Below are 27222 nucleotides of genomic sequence, written 5' to 3'. Positions count from 1 at the left end.
CTATGACGTGTTCTTTTCATTTCTTGGATATTTTTGCATCATAATTAATATTTTTTGCCACCAGAGATCCTGAGATGAGTTAAAAGAATTTCTTTTTTTAAAAAAAATCAATTAACACATTACTTATTGATGCCATGTTATAAGCATCCAGAGAAAAAACTTCATTCTGTGAAATTCTTCTCACAACTACCAAATAACTGAGTTCTTTCAGGTACTTTATTACATGGATAAAGATAAGAGAAGTGTTTGTCATACAGGGTACTTGTAGTAGAGTATTATTTCTAAGCAGACCTTCTAAGTATTTTGGGGCAAAAGAAATTGTAATGCAGAGCTCTCTACTAGAAGTGTTTATGGAAGGGCATTTGTCTGAATCAGACAATCTTTTTTCCTTAGAAAAAGGATCCACTTTTACCCCCATGATTCAGTGGTTAGGGTACAACAGAGGGTACAGTGGCTCATGCCTGCAATCCCAGCACTTTGAGAAGCCAAGGTGGGATAGTTGATTGCTTGAGCCTAGGAGTTCGAGACCAGCCTGGGCAATATAGCAAGACCTCATCTCTACAAAAGTAAAAAAAAAAAAACTTAGCAGAGTGTGGTGGCACACACCTGTAGTCCCAGCTACTTGGGAAGCTGAGACAGAAAGATTACCTAGCCCAGGAATCTGAGGCTATAGTGAGCCATGATCATGCCACTGCACTCCAGCCTGGGTGAAAGAGTGAGATCCCCACTCAGGGAAAAAAAAAAAAGAGCATGCACTTTGAAGCCAGACTATCCAGGTTCAAATCTCAACTCTTCCAAGGTCAAAGCTGTGTGACCTTGACCAAGTTACTCTCTTTGTCTTAATTTCTGTATATAATGATCATAGTACTTACCTCCTCGCCTTGTGAGAAAAAAATGACTCAATTAATTAATCCATGCTAAGTGCTTCATATGTACCCAGCACATAGTCATTTCAGTTATTTATTCCCTTCCCAATTCATATCCAACCTTGGGCTATTTTTGCAGCGATTTCATGAGCTGTGACTGCCCCAAAACAACGGGGGGGGGGGGAAACACAGCAAATATATATATTTTAGTGAGAGTGCAGGAAGATCATCCCAAATACACACAGTTAGAAGGGACAGACTTAGAAATGAAAAAAGAAAAAAAAAACTTTCAGAACTCCAGTCCATATGTTTCCCTAGAGCAAACCACTTCCTTTCCAACCATGAATTTCATGTAAATATTTACAGATAGCTAGAAAGAAGCTAGACTCCTTATAAGTATATAAACTAATGCCTGACTTTACCAGATGCCAAATCCCTGAAAGATCTCTCTCTGAAACAAGTCTTTAAACTACACAAAGCAAATTGTCAGTTTGGAAAACAATGAGAATTTTAAGTCACTATCTTCTATTAAATATTGCAGTTACGCAGACACACACAGAGTGAGAGAAAGAGGGAGAGAGAGAGAGAGAAACAGAAAAAGGTGAGAGTGAGTGGGGAGAGAAAGGCTGTGCTTTATACTAAAAAGAAGTTTAAAAAAAAAAGCAATCTGCACTACCCTGAGTTCTCTCACTGATAAGCTCTGTGATGTGAACTTGGGTGAAACTCTCAACCTCTGGGGGCATCCATTTCCTCAGCTGTACACTAAGGGAGTTGAACTAGATGACTGCTAAGATTTCTTACGGCTCAGATATCCTACAACTTTATAAAATAAAATAGATGTTAGATGTTGCATCCAGTAGGCGACAGAAACTGACTCTGGAAACTTAAGCAGGAAAAGGATGTTTTTGCAAGCATATCACTAGTAGCTCACAGAATCCAAGGGAAGGCTGGAGAATTAGGCTCAGAACCAAAGCAGTAGGGGATATGTTTGCTGTTTAGAAGCAGGAGCAATTGAACTCTGCTACTGCAATGAGTAAGCTCTAGTCATTTTTTGCACCCAAAATTCAAAGTCCTGAGAGAGAGGGTCAAATCCCACCTCCGCCCTTAGAGGTAACCACTGTTCTGAATCTACAGCCAACATTTACCCTTTAAAGTCCATCAGAAAGATGTATATTGCAAGGGAGGAGCAGATTGGGGAGAAGCAAGTAGCCGTCACTTGAGACTGAAGAAGATGTGGTTCCTGCTCTCACTCTCAGACTGGTGTGGAAACAAATAAATACAACTAGCTGTGGCCCAAGGCAGGATGTGAGAAGTACCATGATAAAGGAACTATACAACCCAAGGAAACACAGAAAAAAGACATTATCCTAACCAGCGTGAGCAGGGGAAACTTTATAGACAAGGTAGCCTATCTGCTCTTGGAGGATGAAGAGGATTTCTGAAGATGGAAGGAAGGACAACGTAACAGTCAGAAAAAAGGTAAGGAAGAGAAGGTAGTGATTGACTGCACCCTCCAGGGATAGCAAAGCACAGGAGGGGAAAGAGTCAAACTTAAGGCTAGAATCCAAGTACAGAGTTTGGAGGGAATCCTCTGGAAAATGGAAATTCTAGAAACTAAAATTAGCAGCTATATGTTCGGGCAATATTGTTTTCTGCATGCAGATGTCTGGAAGATTGCCATGTATGTCTTTTCTCTCCTCCCCCCTCCACCCACCCTCACTCCACCCCAAATTATTTACCAAGTACCACCAATGCCCCTCATACCATCTCCTCTGTGAATTCTCACTTCTTCTACTCTAAGCTCACCGCGTCCACTTAATGATGGGCATGGTGCCATGTTTCCTCTCTCCCCTCTTCGACCTACACCTGAATTCTTTGAATGGAGGGTTAGGATCCTGGCTGCTCGGAGGCACACAAAGGTCAAGGAGGTGAGTATGGCTCACAACTAGGGAGGAAATTCTACAGTGAGAGCCACAGACACAGAACTGAGCCATAAGTCATAGGGAAGGAGCGTGGGACGGGTCAGATGTGGAGCCACTTGGCAAGTAGGGTGTACTAGGGGGTCAGAGGTGTAGATTGGAAGCCATGAATCATGCCAGGCACCAAGGACCACAGGTTGGGTTTTACTGGGGCCAGTTGTTGGGGGAGGGGGACACACAGAACCAGAGACCAAGCAACAATTCCAGTCAGACATCTTCTTAAAAGGTACAGTGAACCCAGTTTCCTTGTACTCCCAGAAGAGAGCATTGATGATGCTCTTGGCTGCAGCTCCTTCTCTTGGGTATCCCCTCCATCTGTTCTGCTCCCTTTGCCCTGTCTCTACCTCACAGTGCCAGAAGTAGAAGCAGCACAGACTTTGCAGCCCAACCAACCTAGGATTGAACCATCCATCACTAGGATTGATGAACTTTCCTTGGTCTCATCTTCCTCAGAGAGAATGACACCTATCTCTGGGAATCATTGTGAGAAGCAAATGAGAGTGTACATAGCATATGCCAGATGTATAGTGGGGGCTCGATACACTGTTCTTCATCCAACAAACATTTATGAAGAAACCACTACAAGCCAAACACCCTACCAGCTGCCAGGGATACTATGGTGAGCAGAACCATACATGTTTTCCTACCCTCATGTTCCAGTCTAGAAAGGGAGACAGATGTTAATTAATAACCATGAAAATAATTGTAAATAATAGATATGAAAAAGGAATACGGGGCCCAAGAACATGTATACTTGGGAAGTTTGAGGACTCTGAGATTAGGAGAAGTTATCTTTAAAAGCCTGCTCAAAAATCACCTCTTCAAGAAACTGTCCTGATTACCCCCAACTGGAAATTGTTGGCCTGTAAATTCTGAGTAGGAAACATGCATCATTTAACTTATTATAGTGTGTCTACTATTTTAGTAGTGTGTATATCCTGTCTCCTCTGCCAGATCCCAAGTTCTTTGTGGGCAGAGAATGGGCCATCTACATATTTATGTTCTTCCCAGTATATGTTATACTTTATTATTTTAATAAACAAGTGAAATTGGCTTCCTGAAAGCTGCCACATTTTTACAAAACTTGAAATTTAATTTATGCCTTTTGTTAGCCAAGTTACCATTGATTTCCAGTCATTTTGTCAGAACATAATAGGTGATATGCAGTAAAAAAAAAATTCTTTGGTTTCTCAGAAATTGCATAATATCCATACCTCAAAGAGTGTGACATCCCTGCACTCCTGCTGAAAAAATTCTGGACCTGAACTTGACTCACTTATTACATAAAGATACACAGACAAGAAAAAAGCAAAACCAGTAGAATTCCATTTGCCAAATCTTCAGTCCCTAAATTTGACAAATAGAACCTCAACTTTTGATCTAAAAAAAAAGACAAAAAAAAAAAAACGTGGGTACCAGAAAAACCTCTGTGTTCCGGAACATTCATTTGTACTAGATTGCTTATGTAGGGGAGGAAAAATATTTTCCCTCTCTCCTTTTAAGTTCATAGCTGAGGCCTCTATAACAAAAGATTAATACGAGAAAAAGATCCTAATTTATTGAAATAAGTTTTAAATAACATGAGATTCTTCATAAGGAAATGAAGTGTCAAGGAGACTGTTAAACCTGAGTGTTTTTTATGGTGGGTTTGATGAAGACAGGAGAGACATAGACAAATATGATAGGGGGGAAATAGTGTGATCTAATAGTAATGTGCTGGGGAAAACTTAGGAAGGCCTGTTTGTTCAGATTCCTCTCTGTGCCCCTGTGTCTTCAGAAATAAGGAAGCTCCTTTCCTCTGAGTATGAGGAGGGCACCTCTCACATGAGGGTCTTATGGTCTATTTCAGAGGAAGGTCAGAGGGTTTTTGACCTGCTTCTGGGAGAAAGATGGCGGGGGAGGGTCAGAGTGACCTTCTTGCTTCTGCCATTTTCTCAAATTCCTTCAGCTTAGAAAATTTAGTTTGCCAAAGTGCTCGATGTTGGGGTAGCATGTCCTGAACCCCATCACTTCAGATTAAATCTGACCCTGCAGTTAAACTCTGTAAACCAATTTAGATCAGCAATTTTAACCATATAAGGATGCCAGGAAATGAAATTTCATCTTAACTCTGGGAAGGTATTGTTATATTTTTCAATGTTAAGAGGATGGCCCTCTTATCTATATATGCTTTTTATTGTAATGAATTACTGTAATTATGCTTGACATTAATGATGGCAGTAACAAATATGAATGCCAAAACAATCTGAGGAAACATTTTGCTATTAGACTTAAATACTCAAGTATTTTATTTAAATTCGTTTTATTTTGGTATCTTTGACTTTTATTTTAAGCATTCTGGTGCCAAAAGAAAGTAAGATTTATAAATGCAAACAAATGTATAAACAAACAACCCAGGATGTCTTAGATAATTTACCAATAGAAACAATCCATCTGTATTAAAAAAAAAATCAAATTATATCAACATCTGCAATGTAGCCCAACAAGAGAAAGGATTTGCATCCATGACCTTTACCCTGGTTTTGGTTCCTCACAATTCAAATCTTGGGTCTATTCTAAGCTGTATAAAGGTGGATTTAAAAAAGAAAAACACTAAGCATTCTCTTGCTGTTTCCCTGGGTTTCATCAGCTTGATTTCCATGACTCATAATGGTTTCTTGAACAAACTCTTGATCCCTTGGTCTCATGGGTCGAATGAATGCTCTTGAGCTAGTTATCATCAGCCAATCAGCCTTCTCACTGCTTTCCTACTGTGTATCCTCAGCTGGACCCAAACATTTGCTGGTTCACTCATTCCCAAAATAAAATTATGAGTATTTCTTCAAAAGGGTTCAGTCCAAATTGCCCAGGGGTATTCTGAAGATTTAAATAAAAACAAGCAAATATTATTCACAATAAATTTTGTTAAGTGTTACCTGAATTAAACTTGGTAGAAAACAACTTGAAGATCATTTATTAAAACTGCACCTTATAAGAATACCAGAAACCTTCCTCAAGTCACTGATTCAGGGCTTTTTCTGATTCTGTTATGAAGTGGAGTGAACATTATATTCCTAAAAAGACATTATGATCAGTGATATACTTCTCAGCCTGGGACCTAGGAAACATAAGGTCTCCTCTAGCCTCTGCTGCTATAGTATGTTTGGTTTATTTACTACATCTATTACATGAAAATGTAAGTGTTCATGAAGTTTCAGTTATGACAGTCCATGATTCTAGTAGAGAGACATAGAAGCTGGGATTTATTTATTCCCTCAACAAATACTTATTAAACATCTATTAAAAATATCATATCCCCTGAATGAGGGGGTCTCTACACTCTCCTAGTCCCCTGTGAGTACCTCTATTGTGTCACTTGACACAATATGTATTTGAATTGAGGGTTCCCTAATCTAATTCTTCCAATGACTGTTTTGTTATTTTTGCCAATGAGTAGAATTCTTGACACACAATTGATGCTCAAAAATCATTTGGTAGCCAGACACGGTATCTCATGCCTGTAATCCCAGCACTCTGGGAGGCTGAGGTGGAAGGATTGCTTGAGCCCAGGAGTTTAAGACCAGCCTGGGAAACATAGCAAGACCTCGTCTCTATAAAAATAAAAAAATGTAGCTGGGTGGGGTGACACACCCCTGTAGTCCCAGCTATTTGGGAGGCTGAGGCAGAAGGATACCCGAGCCCAGGAGGTCAAGACTGCAGTGAGAAGTGATCATGCCACTGAAATCCAGCCTAGGCGACAGAGGGAGACTTTGACTCAAAAAAAATTGTCAGATGAACAAAGGAGAGCTCTTCAGATGCAAAGTTGGGCATTCCAGAATGAGGACCAGAATAAGAGGTATCAAGCATAATATCCAATAATATTTCACTAACACAATCATATGACTACATTTTATTTTACCTAGGAATTTCTGAGCCAACAGCAGACCCTGGTTGCACTAAGAGTCAAGCACTAAGACCTGCCTCTCTTTTGTCCTGAGCACATAAATATCTTTGGCACGTAGTTTCAGTTGGCATATTGAGTTATCTATGCTGGATCCCCTTGGTCACTTCTCCTAGTATGTTCTCAACTTGTTTCCACCCTGCTTGGTGCCCTGAGAGGCCAGCCTACATGAACTGCCTCCACTGGGTTCCAGTGCCCTCTGACTCTGGTTGGGTTTGGCCAATGAAAAGTGCTGGGAAGAACAGAGGAAGGAGAACAGAGATGTTAGAATATTTATTCTCTCTTCAGGGCAACCACAGGCTATAGTGTTCCTTGACCAAAGGTCACACATCCTGTCAGATACCTACATAGTCGGAGTATGTGTGTGTGTGTGTGTGTGTGTGTGTGTGTGTGTGTGTGTCTGAATTTCTTGCCCCCTTTGTCTTAAGGAAAGCAGCAGGGCCCCCATTATGCATTCTAGCTTAACAGGCCCTTGGATAACATCAGTTTCCTGATAGGGCCTTGACTGATAACCCCTCAAGTATCATGTAGAATAAATGATGTAGCCAATCACCTCCAAGTACAGTAAAAGAGTACTAATACATGCTAGTTTCCTTCCTCTTTCCTGTTATGTGGGGGCACAATGGCTGTACATAACATCTTTTTTTTTTTTGAGTTGGAGTCTCACTCTGTCGCCCAGGCACACTCACAGCCAACCCAGTGTAGACCCACTGAGCTCTGGTGATCCTTACACCTTAACCTTCCAAGTAGCTGAAACTACAGGCATGTGCTACCATATCCAGCTAATTTTTGATTTATTGTAGAGATGAGGTCTCACCAAGTTGCCCAGGCTGGTCTTGAACCCATGGGCTCAGGCAATCCACTCACCTCGTCCTCTCAAAAGTACTGGGATTACAGGTTGAGCCACTGAGCCTGGCCTATGTAATGCCTTTAACATAATAGTTACTTTAAAAATATTTGTTCGAATAAATGAAAAAAATCCTAAGACACTTCTGATCACAGATTCAAGTATGCAGAAATCAATGTGTGTTCATCTAGATTGTCAGATGTTAAATTTAGAGGATTTATTTACTTCAGTAATTGGGGGGCAAAAGGGGAACTTTACACCTTTCATTCTCTCTGTTCTTATGTTCAGACTAAATTATGGCTCAAATCCAGGAAAAACAGTGCCAAAGGGACAAGCTGACATCTCAGGGGCAGTTTAACAGACTAAGATATTTTTGTACTGATCCTTTCTAAATTCTGGAGAAAATCGTGATTTTATTTCCTGTAGTCTAATTCATACAAACTGACTTTACAAATTTGAAATCGCAAATCCTACCACCTACATCCAGATAGAAATGTCATCTGGGGTAAACTCCACCTCCTTGAATCTATTCATGTTTATAGTGAATTAAGACCAAGCAGTCCATAAAGCACCATCATCACTCACTGTGTCTATTGTTCTCGCCGATGCACTGTGAAAGTCGCTCACAGTTCTGGTATTGGGGGAAGCACTTCCTTGGCCTGAGCCAAAGGCAGCCTCTGCGTGGTCTCTACTGTTTAAGAAGGAGAATGGTTTTAGTCTATATTTAGTTAATACAATGCAAAAAAGAGACACCATATATTTGAAAGTAGTGAGTGTAGTAAAGAAGCATGTCCTACATCTAGGAAAGATGTGGGCAGTTTCCACAGCTCACTAAACATCCTGCCTACAACTCTGATACCTGTACCCATTTCTCTCAACTCTGTTTCTTTCCCTCTGTCCTTTGTCTTTTCCCTCAACTTTTCACCCCATATTCTCGGCACAAAACCTGAAGCATTTGAGGAGGAGCAACATAGAGAAAACTTTTAAAATACAATGTCAAGTAACAAGAAAAGACTCCAAGTTTGTCCCAAAGAAGACTATTAATGATGTTCTTGGTTTCAGGGACAATTTTACCCAGAAGCAAAGTAACAAATAAGATGAATTCTGATCTGTCTTTTTTCTGATTGTGTGTCTTTAAAAATTCTTCTAAGACTAACTTCAGCTGCTTTCAAAGTAGAAGATGAAAAGTTATTTTCTTATCTGAGTTTTGTGTCATGATTAGAAAGGCCAACTTTGCTGTTATTAATGAGTTCTACTGTTGTAACTTCTATTACCTTTATGGTTTCATATTTACATTGAAATCATTGATCCATTAGAAAGGTACCCTAATGTTAGTGTGAGATCTGGACTAAGTTAATTTTTTGTCCTAAATGATTATTCAAGTCTCCCAACACCATTCATTCAGGAATCCTTCATTTTCCTACTGATTTGGCATGCCATTTTTAATTACTTATTAAAATCCTGAACTTTCTAATTTTTCACTTGATATGGTTATCTAGTCATGTACCAATACCATGATTGAATAAATACATCTTTTATTCTGTTTTAGTTTTTTTCCTGGTTATTATTGACAGTTTATTTTTCATAGAGATATTAAAATGAATTTGTTTTTTTTCAAAAATATTATATTTATTGATTGACTTAAGAAGATTGGCATCTTTATATATTCATCTTCTTAAACAAGAACATGTTACAATTTTCTTTTGTTCAAGTCATGTTTATGTCCATCAAGAGCATTTTTCTGATGTTTTCTTCAGAAAGATCTTGCATGTTTCTAATTAAGTTTATTCCTAGTTAGTTAATCTTTTTACAGTTGTTTTAAATGTAAAGTATCTTCTAAATGGTTGTTATTTAACATATGAATCCTACTGTTTTTATATTAATTTGTATCCTCTCCCTTACTACAGTTTTATTTTGATTTTTTTAAGGAATTATCTTAGGTTTATCATGTATATAATTATCATCTGCAAACTAATTGATCATCTGACCTATTTCATATTTCCAAACTTCATATATCTCTTACATAATTGTGTTGACTAGTACTTTCAATACAATGTTACAAAACTGACAATAGTGGACATCCTTGAAAAGGCTTCATCTAGACATGCTTTTAGTGTTTCTCTATTAGGCATATTTCTCGGTTTTTATTTGTTTGAGACAAATATATTCTATCATGTTAAGTAAGTGCTTTTTTATTAGACGTTTTCATGGAGAATGAACATTATCTTTTGTCAAATGCATTTTAAGTATCTATAGAGATGATCAAACCATTTTTAACCTTAGATCTTTGAATGATATTGACAGATTTTCTAATGCTAAATTGTCCTTGTATTCCTGGAATAAGCCCCGCTTGATAATGGTAGGGGTTCAGGCAATGTATGTGTGTGTGTACACATTTTATTTTATTATAAATATAGATAGGTGGGGTACAAGTCAGGATTAGTTACACAAGTGAGCTGCATGCAGGTGAAGTTTGGACCTCCATGTGGCCCTCACTTCTCATGTTTTAGAGCCACATACCCCTTGTGATGCTACGTGCCACCAACCTTCCCTGGCTGTGTCCAGTGACTGTCAATCCCTCCCTCCCTTGTGCTACTGCATGCTTTTGCTAATATTTTGTTTAGGATTTTTGTATATATATATATATATGCAAGATTGCTCAGTGGTTTCATTTTAGACTCAACCTTTCTTAGGTTTGAATACTGTTATTAATGTTTATTTCACAAATAGAATTAAACGACATTCTTTTTTCCTTTGGTCTTGCAGCAGATGAAATACCATTGGAAGTATTTATTTCTTAGAGATTGTTAAAATTCTCCTAAATAGTTGTTGTTTAATATATGCATCCTACTGTTAAACTGCTCTTCCTGTCACTTTTTGAAGGATAATTAGCGAATTTTCTATTTCTACTATGACAATTGCTTTCCTTAGAGTTTCTATTTCTTCTAGTGTTAGGTTTTCTAAATTTTCCCAGAAAATCATCTAATTTAACTAAAGATTTTTAAAATTAAGATAGTAGCTACTATTAGGAGGCAGGAATAGATAGGCCATTTCCAACAGATATTGAGGGCCTTTGCAAGTCTATGGAAATGCTAAAATCACCACTAAGAGCATTCAGACTTCTAAAAAGTAATTGACAAAACTTCCCTGTCTGACTAGAACAAAGGTAAGAAAGTAAGACCCACAGCCCAGTCTTTACCTAGCTAGGCTCACAGCTCCCATCTCCTGTCTCTTTTGCACAGATCTATTATGTGTGGGCCCTTTAGTATCCTTGACGTTTATTTTATGGTCACGAAGTACCAACCATACCTATAGGGCTAGCTCTCTGAAATTTCAGTCAAATCTCACACTGAAAGTTCCTAGCAGTCTGTGATTTTTGTCTTTCTAAGGATGGTTGTGGTAGGCAGAATTCTAAGATGAGCCCCAAGGTTTCCATTCCTTGGCATGCACTCTCTGTATAATCTCCTCCCCTGAAATGTGAGCAGGACCATGAACAAGGTGGATATCTGTGATTAGGTTATATTAGAAGGCAAAGATGAAAGGAATGTATAGGTATTGTTTACATTCCAGATCAGTGAGAAGGGAGAGTATCTTGAGCAGACCCGACTCAAAGAGTTAAAATCCCTTAATAGTGACTGGACCCTTCACGAGGTCAGAGAGACTTGCTGGGCTTAAAGAAGCAAACTGCCATGATTTTTTCATGGAAAGGGCCTCATGGCAGAACACTGCAGGTGATCTCTAGGGACCTGAGGGTAGCCTCCAGTGAGAAGCCAAGACCCTCAGTATAATGAAATGAATTCTGCCAATAACCTGAATGAGCATGTAAGTAGAGTCTTCAGATGAGAAAGCAGTCTAGCCAATATCTTGATTTCAGAATGTGGAAGATTTCACCCTGAGGAACATGCAGTTAAGCCATGCCCAGACTTCTGACAGACAGAAGCTGTGAGATGATAAATGTGTGTTGTTTTAAGCCACCAAGTGTGTGGTAATTGGGCACACAACAACAGAAAGCTAATATAGTGATCAACAGACCCTTGACCGGAAAATCACCAGAAGTAGTAATTTAAAATGCAGGTTTTGGGGTCCCATCCCGCATCTGTTGAATTAATTCTCCAGCGATGCATTGCCTTCAGTTTCTCCTTGCATCCAAAATCATGTAACACATCTTCCTTTGCAGGGACCTGGGAGGCTGAATTTTTATAGACATCCAAGTTGATTCTGCTGCACATTAAAGCTTCAGAATGAACTTACCATGCAAATAATTATTCAGATAATTTTTGACAAAGCATCTTATAACCCAGAATTTGAGATTTGTGATTGTTCTTTTTAAAGGTTAATACATCAAAAGAGCCTGTTCATGAAACTAAATAATTATCAAAGGAAATTAACAGAGTTCTTTTGGTTGAAAAGCCAAACTGCTCATTATTTGCTTATTCATTCAGTTCACTGACGTTCTACAGCATGCTATAACTGTAATTTACTATAGAAAGCTATTACCTGTCAAAATGATAGCTAGTCTGAAGTAATTCTCTAGTGGTGCACTGTCTTCAGTTTCTCCTAGTATCCAAAATCATGTAACTAACATGGTAATAGCAAAACTTCTAAAAAATTGATTAAAAGGTAGGATATGTGTCATTTTAATACCTTCTTCAGAATAGCTAAAATGAGTAGATGTTTTTTTCTAGTTCTACACTGGGAAATACAATTTCTTTCAAGTAATATTAATTCACCAACATGAGTTAAGGCAGCAGGAGCAGTCAGAAAAACTTCACAGAAGCCTTTTCATGAATTTGTCAAATCTCTGAACCAAACATATCTGTGACTTTTTTTCAGGAACCTCAGAGAGACTAAAACATTTTTGTTTAAATCCCAGTCTGAATTTTGACCTGGCCAAATCTAGTGAACAAAATAGATTTTCGGCAGTAGAAACCTTGATTAAAAATAAAACTCCATGCCTTGTGTTCTCAAATAAAGCCCCTATCACACTATCCATGACCATGTCCAGGTTGCCCTCTGATGCTTCCTCTTTTTCTTCTATTTTTTTTTAAGATTTCTATCTCTTTTCAAAGGTGCTTTATATCCATGATATCTGGTATCTAACCTCAATTCATCTTTCCAGAGTAATTTTTGATTCCCACTGAAACTTGCAAGGTGTATTCATCCCTTTGGTCCTGATGATTTTCATGTCAAAGACGTGGTCTGTTTCTCACCATGAGGGCACATCTAAAACTTTCTCCTCCCAGCCAGGCTCTCTCGGCTGCTAAGGGAATTTGCCCAATCAATTTTTTATATTCTGATCTCCAAACTGCTTGTTCAGCTACAATTTTACTTGGTGATCAAATTGGAAAGCCAAAAAGTGGCTAAAAACAAAACAAAACAAGAAAGAGTAAAGAGGGTTAGGATCACACAATATATGTCTCCCTGTGCCCTCTACTTCCCTAACAATGGACTGACTCAACTCTGTTGTAATTACTCATTTGTGTGCCTTCTTGTGTACCAAGATTATGTTTTATTCCCCAGAACCCATCTTAGATCATGACCCATAATAAGTACTCAACAGACATGTACTAAAAATGAGGGAAAAAATGTCACTTAACTCCTTTGTGCCTCATTTTTCTTACTAACAGGACATGGGTTCAGGCAGTTCAAGAAATAACTGTGGAGTGCCACCCAGGAATTTGAAAGTAAGGAAAATGGAATGTTCCACTGAGAGTCAATCTATAAAATCAACCCATGATCAAAACACAAACACACAGTCATCTTCAAAAAATTATTCCTGGCTAGGTGTGGTGGCTCATGCCTATAGTCTCAACACTCTGGGGGCCAAGGCGAGAGAATTGCTTGAGCAGGAGTTTAAGATCAGCCTGGGCAACATAGCAAGATTTCGTTTCTACATAATATCAAAAAATTAGCTGGACATGGTGGTGCATGCCTGCAGTCCCAGCTGTTTGAGAGGCTGAGGCAGAAAGATCGCCTAAGCCCAGAAGTTCAAAGCTATGGTGAGCCTTGATCTTGCACTCCAGCCTGGGTGACTAAAACAAAAAAAAAATCCCAATCCAAAGTCTGTTTAAAAATGTGGTACATATACACAATGGAATATGACACAGTCATAAAGGACAAATATATGGATTTTACAGCAGCTTGTGTGGATTTAGAGTCCATCATACTCAATGATCTATCACAGAAGCAAAGAATAGAATACCACATGTTCTCACTCATAAGCAGACCCTGAACATTTACCATAATACTATAAGAAAGGAATTGGCAGTAGTGGGATACTTCCAGGGTGGTAGTGAGGTGGGGGGCACAACATCAATAAGGGTACCAGATCTCAAACCAGACAAACTGGGGACCAAAGGGAGACCCAAACTTTACCTGTACAATGACCACTTGTAACCTAATCCTAAATTGTATCCCACATCTTTAAAAACAACAACAACAACAACAATAAAGTCTGTTAAGTGTTAAAAGTGTTGTGTTAAATGAGCCAGTCAGGCTACCCCTAAAGTGGGGAAGAAGATCTCAAGCTATCTGGCAAAGGAATGCATTTTAAGACCTACCCAACTTCCTTGTCTGTGATTTGACTTCCCACAGGGTTCCGTCTAAGAAAGAGGAATTCATGTGCTTGCCATCAGAAGTGTTTTGGTCCACATTTCTCTCAATTGCACTATCCTTTGTGAATTAGTCGGTTGGCCTTCAGGTTCTGCAAATCTATTGGTGTGAGATGCATTATACAATGGATCCTTCTTTATGTGCTGTCAGTGCAGAAGGCTAAAGTTCACAGGCCTAAGGAAAGGCACTGGACCCGGTAAACTTGCCTGCCATGAAAATCATCAAGACCAAAGGAACAAACATACCTTGCAAGTTTCCATTACTCAGTGGGAATCAAAAATCACTCTGGAAAGATGAATTAAGGTTAGGTACTAGATGTCGTGGATATAAACCACCTATAAATTCATGAGGCACCTGTGTGGCCTTGTGAGAGGCAGCAGTCAGGCAGCCAATCCAGGCAGGGTCCTGGCCTTGTCCCATGCATTCTGTTCAAAGTTTTGGCAGTGGGTACTGATACTTGCACAACTGAAATTACTCCCCTGTGGCTTTGGCAAGGCTATTGTGGCTATCTGGAGGCTAAAAGGGGAAACATGAAGGTAAGGACAAAATGAGATGAGAAAGGTGAATGTTGATACACTTGGAAAATTAGAAAGCACTACAAAGTGAAAGACAAAATATTTTCACAAGCATTTGTTAGGTCTTCTCAGGGAGCCAGCTCAGAATTTAGTAGGACTCATGTATGTGCTCAGCAGAGGAGGCCCATGGGTAGCTGACCTTGGAAATGATGCTTCTTAGCATTTCCTTCTTCTCCATACTTTGGGATATTCTGCCATCAGGATTTTGTGGAGGCCGTGGCAATAAATATCTAAACTGTAGCCACAAAGTACCTGGTTTCCTCACAAGAACTTCTTCAAAAATGAAGAAATTCAGGATAATCTTTACAGATTACTTTGGTCAACACAGCTGTGGGAATTTTCAGACTGCTTGATGATTCTTTTTCAGTGCTCTATTCTGGTTTCAAAAATAAAACCTTCCAATCTCATTATTTTTTCTTATTGCCATAGAAATGCAGAACTTCAATATTGCTATATATCACCCTGACCTTTTCATCACATAAAACATTGGCATTTTTGTGTAAGCTCAAGATAGCCAGTAGCCTGTGAGGGCTAACAGAAGCAATCATGGCAGTTTAAAATAGATTTCAATTATTCAAGGTGCCAAATTCCTACTATGTTCAGAGCTCCATCTGTTATTAACAATGATTCTAAAACTACTCATCTGCTCCAAATCTGGTCAATGTGAAAATCGGATAAGGATAGAAAATAAAAGACTGCAGAATTATCTAGAGTTAACTAAAGAGAGAGAGAAAAAAAAAATTTTTAGAAAACCCTTGAACTGACAGCTGCCAATATTCTGAGCCATTGACTCAGTTCCCGGTTAATTCACACTGCAGATATCCTTAGTACTCCAAAGAATAAAGCTGATGAAGTGAACAACCATTGTCTTTTTATTATTTTGGATAGGCATTATCAAAAGTTATAATTTAGGGGAGAAAAGTTTTTGAAAGTCCTTTGTAAGACAGCAGCAGTGATTCAACTTAGCCAACATGGAGTTGTATTTATTTGGCAAATATTTATTGGATGCCTACTCTGTACTCATATACATGCATATGCTATGAGCTGAGGATGCAGAGATGCAGTGGTGAGTATCATCAGATAGTGCCCATGACCTTAAGGAGCTAACTGGCTTGTGGGAGAGCTAACAATCAAATAACACAAAACACAATAACATAAAAATGCAAACTAGCAACAGTGATAATGGCTACAAAGAAAGATTTATGGTGTTATGAGGGTGTGTGATAAGGAAAATTAACTTAGTTCAGAGACCTGAGATAATGTCCCTAAGGAAGTGTTACTCAAGTCAAGATCAGAAGGGATAGGTTGGAGCTAACTAGACAACGTTAGGATGGGAGGAGAGGGGTTTACTAGGGGAGGCAGGATGGTTCAGGCAGGGACAATCTGTATGAAGGTGGAGATGTTTATGTGCCTGTGTTTTACCATCCATTCCTCCAGATCTGGCATAAATGGCTGTCATATAAAGGTATTCAGTGAATGAATAGAATACATCAACCCATTCTGCCTATAGATTCTTCACACTTGTGAATTTCTTCCTGCAAAGGGAGTCATCTCCTCTTCGTTTTGATCCCTTCTGCAACCAAGCAGATGGTTGTAACCTTTCCTGATTTATGAACCCAAATCTGTATTTTAAGAGTCACAAATATGACAGTGAAGCAAGTAAAAATTAAAATTTCATGTTATCTTGCTTGGTTGCGGGACATCTGGCACCAGTAATTTATCTTCTCTTTAGCAGGAAATTGAAACCTGCTTAGTCTTGATTACACTGGCCATAAACATGTTGCAAATTGTAACATTCCATTGCCATTCATTTTATTTTGGGGTAATATAAATCACTGGGTCATCCACTTCCCTTTGACATTTAGTAATTCTCTTTCACTATAAAATTCCGTTTTCCTTTGCTTTGTGTTAGAACCCACCCACATTAACTGCACAAAAAAAAAAATTAAAAATTTCAGCCAGTGCCGAAATGTTTCTTTGCAGATGACTCACATTGTCACACACCAGCTCCTACAACCTGATGTAGAGAAAATGTTTCATCTAAGTTTCCAGTGTTCAATATAATAGAGCAAGAGGAGTTTTGATCTGTAACTGAAACCGGCATGCCTCCAGTTCACTGTTGCCATTAAGGAGAGTGATAGAAAGTGCATCAGTTGGACAGAACTGACTTTAAACTCTGGCTTTCCAGACACTGGCAGTGAACCAGTTACTTAAATTCTCTTTGTTTCAGTTTTCTTCTCAGGAAAAAGGCGAAACTCTTATGAAATAATGTGTGTGAAAGTACTGTACACATGGGAGATGCTTAATGAGCTATTGCTTCCCTTCTCCTAAGGTAACCAGGGGCAGAACCTCAACTATGTTGGAGGCTCTATAAAGGCAGGGATTTTGCCTATGATGTATATCACTACATCGCCAATGTTTAGTATTATGGTTGGCCCATAGAATAAATTTTGGTTGAATATTTAAAGGTGGAGAATTTCATGTTTTAAAATTTTCATCCTTTTTGATGAACAGAGAGGGGGAATAGGAAATGACATTTTCACTGGCCCAAGCAACGGGAGGGCACAGAAACTCTGATTCTAGAAACCTGATGTGGTAGCTATTTATTTATTGACAGTCCAGCATGTGGATATGTCAGGGGTGATCTCAGGTATGCAGAAAGTCAAAGGGTCAGATATTCCTTCTCCCTACTTCCTGGCACCCACAGTACCACTCTGTGGCCTACACTCAACCGATCAGATACTCTTCCTTGGGGCTTGCAATCCTGGGGAGAGATGCAAAGCTGAAAGGTGGTCAAAGGGTACCCCCTGCCACTCAGAGGGTGTTGACACCAGCAGGGTCATTCTCATCAGGCCCTATCTGTCATGCAACTTGAACTGTATTTTTGGCTTCCTGGCACCCCTTAATGCCTATTTGTTTTCCAAGCACAGATTCCCCAAGCTGCTAGTTACTTCTATGGGCTGCCTCCTTGTTTTTCAATACATTTCCTCTCTGCAGTCAATCAAGTTGGGTTCTATCGTTTGCGTCCAATGATTCAGGTTCTAGTCTACTTCTCCTGCCCTTGGCCTTGGTTTCCTAGCATGATCAATTCATTAAGCACTGTGTCTAGGGGTATATTTTAAAGTTACTTTACCACAGTACTCAAAATCAAATCCCTTCTTCAGCTGGGTGTGGTGGCTTGTGCCTGTAATTCCAGCAGGGAATTTGGGAGGCTGAGACAAGAGGATTGTCTGAGCCCAGGAGTTCAAGACCAGCCTGGGCAACATCTATATGAACCCATCTATATCTCTGTGTGTATGTGTGCGACACCATGTCTCTACAATAAATAAAAAAATTAGCTGGGCGTGATGATGTGTGCCTTCTTCGAAGACTGAGGCACAAGGATCACCTGAGCCCAGCAGGTCAAGGCTGCGGTAGCCATGAGCAAGCCACTGCACTCCAGCCAGAGTGACAGAGTAAAACCCTGACTCAAACAAAACAAAACAAACAAACAAAAATCCCTTCTTCAAGATGGTCAGTGTCTCCCATTATTCTTTGATGTTCTTAGCAATTCTACAAAGTTGGCTACACTTTCTTCAATGAAGTAGAACTATATTTTATCTCATTTCCCTTTGTCTCTTTATTTGTTTTCACCTTTCCCAATCTATAAGACTGATTTCTTATTCATCTGTTCTGTTTACTTTGTCCTCATTTTCCTCTAGGGTTCGTGAGCTTTAATAAGCTTGTATTGTGCATGAACTACATAACAGATATTGCACTAGCAACAAGGATTCAAAGATGATTAAGACAGAGTCATCATCTGTGTGAAAATACCAGCTGAAAGAGGAAGATGTAAAGCAGATTAATTCACACACAGGCAGCATAAGCTTTCATGCTTCACAAAGCAAGGAGGAAAATATTAGAGAGAGACATATCAAATGCTGGGATTTGATCCTGTGTGACATCTCTTTCTATAGCAGTGAGACACATTTATTCCAACAATGTTCACTATGCCCTGAGTACGTGCCAGGCACAGTGAGGTGCCAGTGTCCTGGTAGTCGCTCCTTCTTTCTCTCTTGTAGGATGAATAAACATCTTTTGGAGGTATGAGCCCATCTATATCTCTGTGTGTATATGTGCAACAATACTCACTTTGTAAACTGTGAACAACTTGAGAGACATTCTGGAATGTATGGCTACTGTTGACAACAAGCTGCGAGGTTGAATGTGACACACAGTCACTGCTGCTTTGAACTACATTTTTTTAAAACCCATGTTACTAAGTCTCCAAAGAACCACACTGGCACATTTTTTTCCCTTACAATCTCACTGTTGCCTATAATCCATCACTACAAAGAGAGTCCTTAAAAATTACACTCAAGGGAGACATGATTTCCTTTCCAGTTCTCTCCCAGAAAGAGCAACTTATAATGGGGAGGGAAAAGATTGTATTTAGGTTAAAGAAATATAAATAAGCAAATCGCTGCTTCTTTCCCACTCTAAGATTATAAGCCTCAAAAGGATTCTTGGTTTTAAAAAAGGCCATCACCCTTGGCCTGCGCGAAACATTAATATTATATACATGGTAATAAAGCCAGAGGAGTTTTAGTGATCGCTATTAAAGGGCAAAGATGACTGAGAGAGGTTTCTTTGGTAAAAAAGTCACAGGTCCATAAATACAACTTTGTGAGGTTAGTCTTGTGGTTAGCTAGTACTTAAAATTTGTGATTCCCTTGATTATATTGGGTTGACAGGGGAACTATAGACTCTTTCTCAGACAAGTCTACAGTGCTCAAAATTATGACTTGAAAACAGAAATGATCAGAATTCCTAAGGCGACAAAAAGCCTAGCAGAACTGTATTAAAACATTCCTGGGGTTTGGGCATGTGTACTAAATCAGAGGGGGGAATAGGAGAAAATGGCATTTTCTCCTTTTAAAAATTAATCTTGTCATTTAAAACAATTTTGTGGCTTTTATTTTATTAATCGAACAAGATTTTCATTGACCACACAACATTTTCATCAACTTACCCTACAACTAACTGGTGCCAAATGATTGTTTAGTTAATGCTTGTCATCGCATAATAATTTCACCGCTGATGCCAGCAGAAAGTATAAATTTTTAAACATTCGAGCTCTTAAAATGCATCCAATCTAATTTTTTCTCAAGCTAGGGGTTTGAGTATGGACTGCTTTTTTTTTTTTTTTTTTTTGAGTCAGGGTCTTATTCTGTCACCCAGGCTGGAGTGCAGAGGCACAATTATGACTCACCGCAGACTACTGGCTCAGGTGATCCTTCTCCCTACTCCCAAGTAGCTGGGACTACAGGTGCATGCCACCATGCCTGGCTAATTTTTTTTTTTTTTTTTTTTGTAGAGACGAGGTGTGGCTCTGTTGCCCAGGCTAGTCTTGAACTCCTGGGCTCAAGCAATTCTCCCACCTTGGTCTCCCAAAATGCTGAGATGACAGGTATGAGTGGCTCACTGCTGAGCAGAAAATATAAATGGTGTGAGTGGTTCACTGCTCCCTGCCTGCTAACTTAAATAGCTAACAAAAGGCTCAGTGGCGCAGTCCTCAGTGCAATGCTATAAAATCTCTATGTGGCAACTAATGCATCTGCAGGGGACAACTGGAGTTTGTTCAGTGTCTTCTCATCTTTGAATACTGTTTGCACACTGGTCTTGAAGATTCCTTTCTTTTCTAACTTCTTGTGAAGTACGGAAGCACCCACTCCCTGGCTGTGTACAAGTAGCTTTAGTAATATCACTCATAATCTGCGGTTTTCAGAGTCAAGGGTGTTATTTCTCTTTGATGAAGAAGAGGCCTCTGACCATGTCACGTTCTCCCTGTCTTCCTTTATAATGTGATTGACAACTTGAATCCAAAAGGAGCCTTCACAATTAGAAGGAGTTCAAACCACAGCATCTGAACTAACAGCACCCTTCGATGCTCTAATTAGGACTTTCTTATTCCATTTTTATTTCTCAAGAGAGGACAGGGGGCTTTTTAATTGGGGCTATTAGAAGTTCTCTTTACACAATGACACCCTCTGCTAAGTGAAGGCTCCAGCAAAAGCCATGCCCACTCTGCAATTACTCCTTGCAGTTCTGAGGAATAATGGTATCTTGTCTCATTTAAAAATAAATTTGAGGCTTATTCCCATTGCTGTCTCTCCTCTGCCTACTCACATGAATTTCTTCTTGCCAGTTAAGCAAACTTTCCATTACTTAAGGAGGGACTTTTGATTGTAACTATTGCCTGATAATAAGGCATATTAGCCGGGCTCGGTGGCTCAGCCTGTAATCCCGTGCCTTTGGGAGGCTCAGGTGAGTGGATTGCCTGAGCCCGCGGGTTCAAGACCCGCCTGGGCAGCAAGACCTCATCTCTACAATAAATTAAAAAAATCAGCCGGGCATGGTAGCACATGCCTGTAATTCTGGCTACTTGGAAGGCTGAGGCGGAAGGATCGCTGGAGCCCAGCAGGTCGAGGCTGCGGTGGCTGGGAGCGGCCACTGCACTCCAGTCTGGGCGACAGAGTGAGACTCCAACTCAAAAAAAAAAAAAGACATATTAAACTGGATTTCATTTACCCACAGCTCCTTTATTCCAGATACAAAGCTAATTTAAACGAGCTCAGATCTCAGACCATGAGTTTACTCTCTAGTGAAACAATACAGCTTTGGAATTTCCCGAGTGCTGGTCTGTTTGCAGGCCACAGAACTCACCTGAAATAACCCTCATGTTCAATGCTCTCAGTTTCTCAGAATCACTTCCTCGTAAGAGAATAGACCTGGATCTGTCTTTATGACCTATTCCCAGAAAAGAAATTAAATATTTAGAGGACAAACAAGCACATTTTAAATATATACTCCCCATGTCGGTTCAAAGGAATACCAAAGAGAACAGGCCATTTACAACAGGGTCTGGAGTAGCAAAACACAAAGAGCTTTTCCTTATTAAGTTACTTTCCAGGAACAGATACAGGTTCTTTCTAACACTAGAGGCTTCTCCACTACCATCAATTCCATGACACTCTTCTTTCTCATAAAAAGCATTAGCTCTTACGTATAGAAAATTATATAATTTATATTATATACATAGATGTGATGTACATAATATTTAATATATATTTAATATTGAATTATATTTAATATCCTAAGCAGTGTGACTTTTTTTTTTAGTTGGAGTCTCACTCGGTCACCCAGGCTGGATATAGTGGCATGCTCACAGTCACTGCAGCCACAACCTGCTGGGCTCAGGCGATCCTTCTGCCTTAGCCTTCCAAGTAGCAGGAACTACAGGCATGTGACACCTGGCTAATTTTTTTTTATTTATTGCAGAGACAAGGTCTCACCATGTTGCTCAGACTGGTCTTGAACCCCTGGACTCAGCCTGTTCTCTTGCCTCTGCCTCCCAAATGCTGGGATTACAGGCTCAAGCCACTGCACCCAGCAGGTGTGACATTTTTTATAACTTTATGTGCTTGGACTTGCAAGGAAGACTTTGAAGGCCACCAAGTCGTCTTTGTTCATAAGGATTTAACATGGGCCAGGCTCGGTGGCTCAGCCTGTAATCCCAGCACTTTGGGAGACTGAGGTAAGTGAATTGCCTGAGCTCATGAATTCGAGACCAGCCTGGGCAACTTGGCAAGACCTTGTCTCTACAATAAATTAAAAAAATTACCCAGGCGTGGTAGTGCACGCCTATAGTTCTGACTACGTGGAAGGCTGAGACGGAAGAATTGCCGCAGCCCAGCAGGTCGATGCAGCCTGGGTGATGGAGTGAGGCTCCAACTAAAAAAAACAAAAGAATTTAATATGACTACAGATTAGGTGTAGTGGCTCACGCCTATAATTCCAGCATTTTGGGAGGCCAAGGCAAGAGAATTGCTTGAGTTCAGGAGTTCAAGAGCAGCCTGGGCAACATGATGAGACCTCATCTCTACAATAAATCAAAAAAATTAGCTGGGTTTGGTGGTGCCCACCTGTAGTCCCAGCTACCTGGAAAGCTGAAGCTGGAGGATTGCCTGAACCCAGTAGGTCAAGGCTGCAGTAGTTGTGAGCATGCCACTGTGCTCTAGCCTGGGTGACAGTGAGACTTCAACTTAAAAAAAAAAAAATTAATGTGACCCCACACTATTGGTCTCTTCCTAGCCATTTTTTTCTATCTCACTTTGATCTTATAATATGTATACATATGGAAAAATGGGTCAAGAAACTCAGAACTATGCACTATTTACAGATAACACACATTTACTTAAAATAATATAATTTTCAAAACTACAGATACTCTGAGTCTTACTTCTGACATTTTACTAACTGTATAGCTTTGGATAAAACATAACATTTCTGAGGCTCAGGGGTTTTTCGTCTATAAAAAAAATACCATATGCCCTGTTTACAAACCTTAAGAATCTTGTAAAAGTGCTCTGAAAATGGTTATTCTACAAATAAACAGTACTGATTATGTTATTAACCACTACATGAAGATCCTAATTACTAAGGTATCAATGACAACAAGACTTGATGTAAAAGTGCTCTCAGAAATATCTGCAGCAAATACTTAGTCAAAAGAATTAATAGCAACTTTATTCAAACCTGGAGGCAACTGCTTGTTCTGCCTACTGAAATGACTAACACACCCTTGCCAGGTAAAGAATGTAAAAGCCTTGGGAAATAATACAACCACCACAACTATCCTTTATTGAAAACAAATTATGCCCTATGTTAAACTTCTTAAGTAATCTCTTTATTACAATCCATACTTCAACCCTGTGTGCTAGGTCATTATTCTAGTTTTACAGAAACTGAAAGGGACACTCAGATGTGGTAAATAACTTGATCAATGTCATGTAGCTGGCAAGCGGTAGTACTAAGACTCTAAAATAGATCCACCTATTTTGAAGCCTATTCTCATAATGACATATTTGATACTGTACTTAAGAGACCCACTACTCATAAACTGTTCATCAAACCTGACATTCAGCCAGTGTATACATGAGTATATGCCATTAAAGCCAAAATATGCATGGGTACATATCAATAAATTCAGTGTATGCACAAGTACACACCGGTAGCACCATACCACTAATTTGCAATCAATGTCCATCCTGACAGGTATATGGCTGTGTCATATTAGCTGTTAATGTTTTTAACATCACTTCTACTGTCCTAAGTTCCAGTGATTTCTTTTAGCTCTGCCCTGCCAAAAAGTACTGACACCCAACACTTATTAAAGATAAGCTCTACATCCCCAACCTTGGGGAGGTGAGTCTTCTCTCTCCCTTCTCTTTTGCTCTCTAATTTGCTTTTAAATAAAGTTTTCTTTCTTTGAAAAAAAAAAAGATTGGCTCTACAAAAACATGGAACCAACCATGATGCCCATTGAAACTGGACTGGATTAAAAAGATATGGCACATATACACAATGGAATATTATACAGCCACAAAGAAGGACAAGCATATATGGACTTTACAGCAACTTGGATGGTTTTAGAGTCTATCATACTCAGTGATCTATCACAGAAACAAAGAATAGAGTATCATATGTTCTCACTCATAAGTGGAACTTAAACAATTATCATAATACTATAAGAAAGGGGTTGGCAGTAGTGGGAAACTGCCAGGGGAGAGGGGGCACACCTCATCAACAGGGTGCCTGCATAATGAACATTTGAATACCTGACTCTGAGTTGTACCCCACATTCTAAAATTTAAAAATTAAATAATAAAAAAAAGATTGTCTACGGCTCACATTCATCACCTCGAGCCACTCTGTTCAAGATCTTCAACTCTTGGTTAATGGGCACAAACATACTTAGCTAGAAGTCATGTGTTCTAGTATTTAATAGTAGTCATGAGATTATGTATTGTATATTTCAAAATAGCTACAAGAAAAGAATTGTAATGTCCCCAACACAAAGAAGAAGTAAATGTTTGAGGTGATGGATATCCCTGATTTGATCATTACACATGGCACTCATGTATTGAACTATTATCTGTAGCCCCAAAATATGTGTGAGTATTTACCAATTAAACATTTTTTTAAGATTTCCAGCTCCGGAATTGTTTATCACCACTTCCTGTTCTTCTACTTCCCTCTGCCCTCACTTCCATCAAGCCTCTGCTCAACCTCCAGTCACCAATTTCTTCCTATTCACCTTGTCTTTCTCCCTCACCTCCCTCCATTTACTAGTCCAAGTAGAAGTTAGATACATGAAGATCCTTGAACACTGAAACTGCGTCCTGCTTATGCTTTTATTCCTTGAATTATCTAGAATTGCCACATACACACAGTAGGTGCACAATAAATGCTAAAGTGAACTAAAAAAGAAAAAGAAAAATTTGGCTGGGCACAGTAGCTCCTGCCTATAATCCCAGCACTTTGGGAAGCTGAGGCAAGAGGATTGCTTGAGCCTAGGAATTCAAGACCAGGCTAGATAACAGAGAGAGACTTCATCTCTGTAAAACATTTAAAAAATTAGATGCACACCTATAGTCCCAGCTACTCTGGAGGTTGAGGCAGAAGGATTGCCTAAGCCCAGGTGGTTGAGGCTGTGGTGAGTGTGGGGAACTGTGATCGTACCACTGCACTTCAATCTCAACAATGGCGTGAGACCTCAACTCCCAACTCAAAAAAAGAAAGGAAAGGAAAGAAAGAAATCAAATCCATAAATAAGATTAGGAGTTCCTTGACACTAAATGATTGATTTATTTCTCAATACTTACTCTGCCACTTCTGCATTCTCCTGTGGCCTTCAAGCAGCTTGTGAATAATAAGAATGATCAAAAATACAAAAACTAGTAGAACTAAAATGTACCAAGTGATCTTCATGGAACAAGTGACATCTGTAAAGAAAATAAATACTATAAAAATGCAACAAAATTATGCAACAGATAAGAGGCAATGTAGTGGTATAACTGAACTCTACAGTATATTCTGAATTAACTGCAAAGCTGAATACATGAATCACTGTTACAGGGTCACTACCTCTCCTAAATTCTTTCCTGATATTAAATGAGGAAACTCAACCAGGTAGCTTCCAGGGATCTGTTGTATTCCAAAATTCTAGGATTAATTTCACTTACGGGTTTTCTTGATATTATTTTCACTATCATTGCTGTCACTAGGGTAGGACCACAACATAACAAAGTCCTAGAATCAGAGTCATCTTGAATTAACAATTCTGACCCTGGGTCAGGCAGCCCAAAAATATGTCCTCAAATCAACAAAGATGCAGTGAGTACAAGGAGGAGGGGGAAGAAACAGAAAAGCAAGCACAAAGGACTGGCCTGAGGCATGTATGTGTCCAGAGCAGATGAATAATCTGACCACAGGGTAATAGACAAGACAATGACTGGTATATCAATGATCAGATCAGGTGCATTCATTTAATTAAACATAATCACCCTGGCCTAAATTTAATAAAGATACATGGATAAACTTATTCATTCAGACGACAGTAAAGTGACACAGAAAGGATGATCACTATCTAGCAATAGCTTAGAATGGTCCTATAAAGACTAACCGGCTAGCAGACTCAGGACTTAAACAAGGGTGACCTTATCATTTCCAACACACAACTGTCTATTGACCTTCTAAGCAACCCTATGTATTCCCTCTTCCTTGCATAGAAACACAGCTAGTAGTTATTCAACTTAGCAGAATATAGAACTTGTTTATGCCCTAGGGTGAACGCCTTTGTGGGGTTCATGACCCGGATATGCCCTTCACAGGAACCCAGATGTATGCTACATAGGCATTCAACATTTATTAAGAGGGGGTGACTGGAGAAAGGACAGAGGCTGACTGGGATGACAGCACTCAGCTTTCCTAAGATCGTTTCATGCTTCTCAGCGGCAAAGTTTGCTTTCCTTATCCAGAAAAATAAAAGAATGCAATTAAATGGCAGAGAACATTGGTAGTGCCAACAAGAGCTAAGGTGGGCCCAATGACCAAGGTATCACTGGACACTGATATAACCACGAAAAAAGAACCATGCATTCACCAACTTTATATTGCAATAGCAGAATGTGCATGACTGGAACCTGACCATCCACCATAACATCAGCATGGAGTCAGAAGAGTGCATCTCTCTGAGTGAATACGGTTGGGGAGGGTGTAAAGCGGGTTTCATATTTAATATTATCTTGAGATATTTAATATAGTATTAAAGCAAAAGCAAAATAATTATGCAAAAATTTTTAAAAAAACAGCCAGGCTCGGTGGCTCAGCCTGTAATCCTGCACTTTGGGAGGCTGATGTGAGTGGATTGCCTGAGCCCGCGGGTTTGAGACCTGCCTGGGCAACTTGGCGAGACCTCAACTCTACAATAAATCAAAAAATTAGCCGGGCGTGGTAGTGCACGCCTGGAGTTCCAGCTACTTGGAAGGCCGAGACGGAAGGATCGCCGGAGCCCAGCAGG

The 27222-nt window shown here is 39.5% G+C and overlaps 1 protein-coding gene across 1 annotated transcript in view; it reads right to left on the bottom strand.

Annotated features, from left to right (window-relative positions):
- Nucleotides 1-8218: 8218 nt before the first annotated feature.
- The window catches only part of TMEM156 (transmembrane protein 156), a 39782-nt gene continuing 20778 nt past the window's right edge, over nucleotides 8219-27222 (bottom strand). The window contains exons 4-6 of the mRNA XM_008052419.1: nucleotides 25526-25645; nucleotides 21525-21608; nucleotides 8219-8323 (exon numbers count right to left, since the gene is read on the bottom strand). Coding sequence (XP_008050610.1) covers nucleotides 8256-8323; nucleotides 21525-21608; nucleotides 25526-25645 — 272 coding nt within the window. The 3' untranslated portion in view covers nucleotides 8219-8255. The remainder of the gene's footprint in view (nucleotides 8324-21524; nucleotides 21609-25525; nucleotides 25646-27222) is intronic.

Source organism: Carlito syrichta, unplaced genomic scaffold (genome assembly GCF_000164805.1).
Source record: "Carlito syrichta isolate Samal-C Ts95f unplaced genomic scaffold, Tarsius_syrichta-2.0.1 Scaffold274131, whole genome shotgun sequence".
Taxonomy (NCBI): Eukaryota; Metazoa; Chordata; class Mammalia; order Primates; family Tarsiidae; genus Carlito; species Carlito syrichta.
The sequence above is the reverse complement of the archived record's forward strand: the minus strand, read 5'-3'. Positions and strand labels throughout refer to the sequence as shown.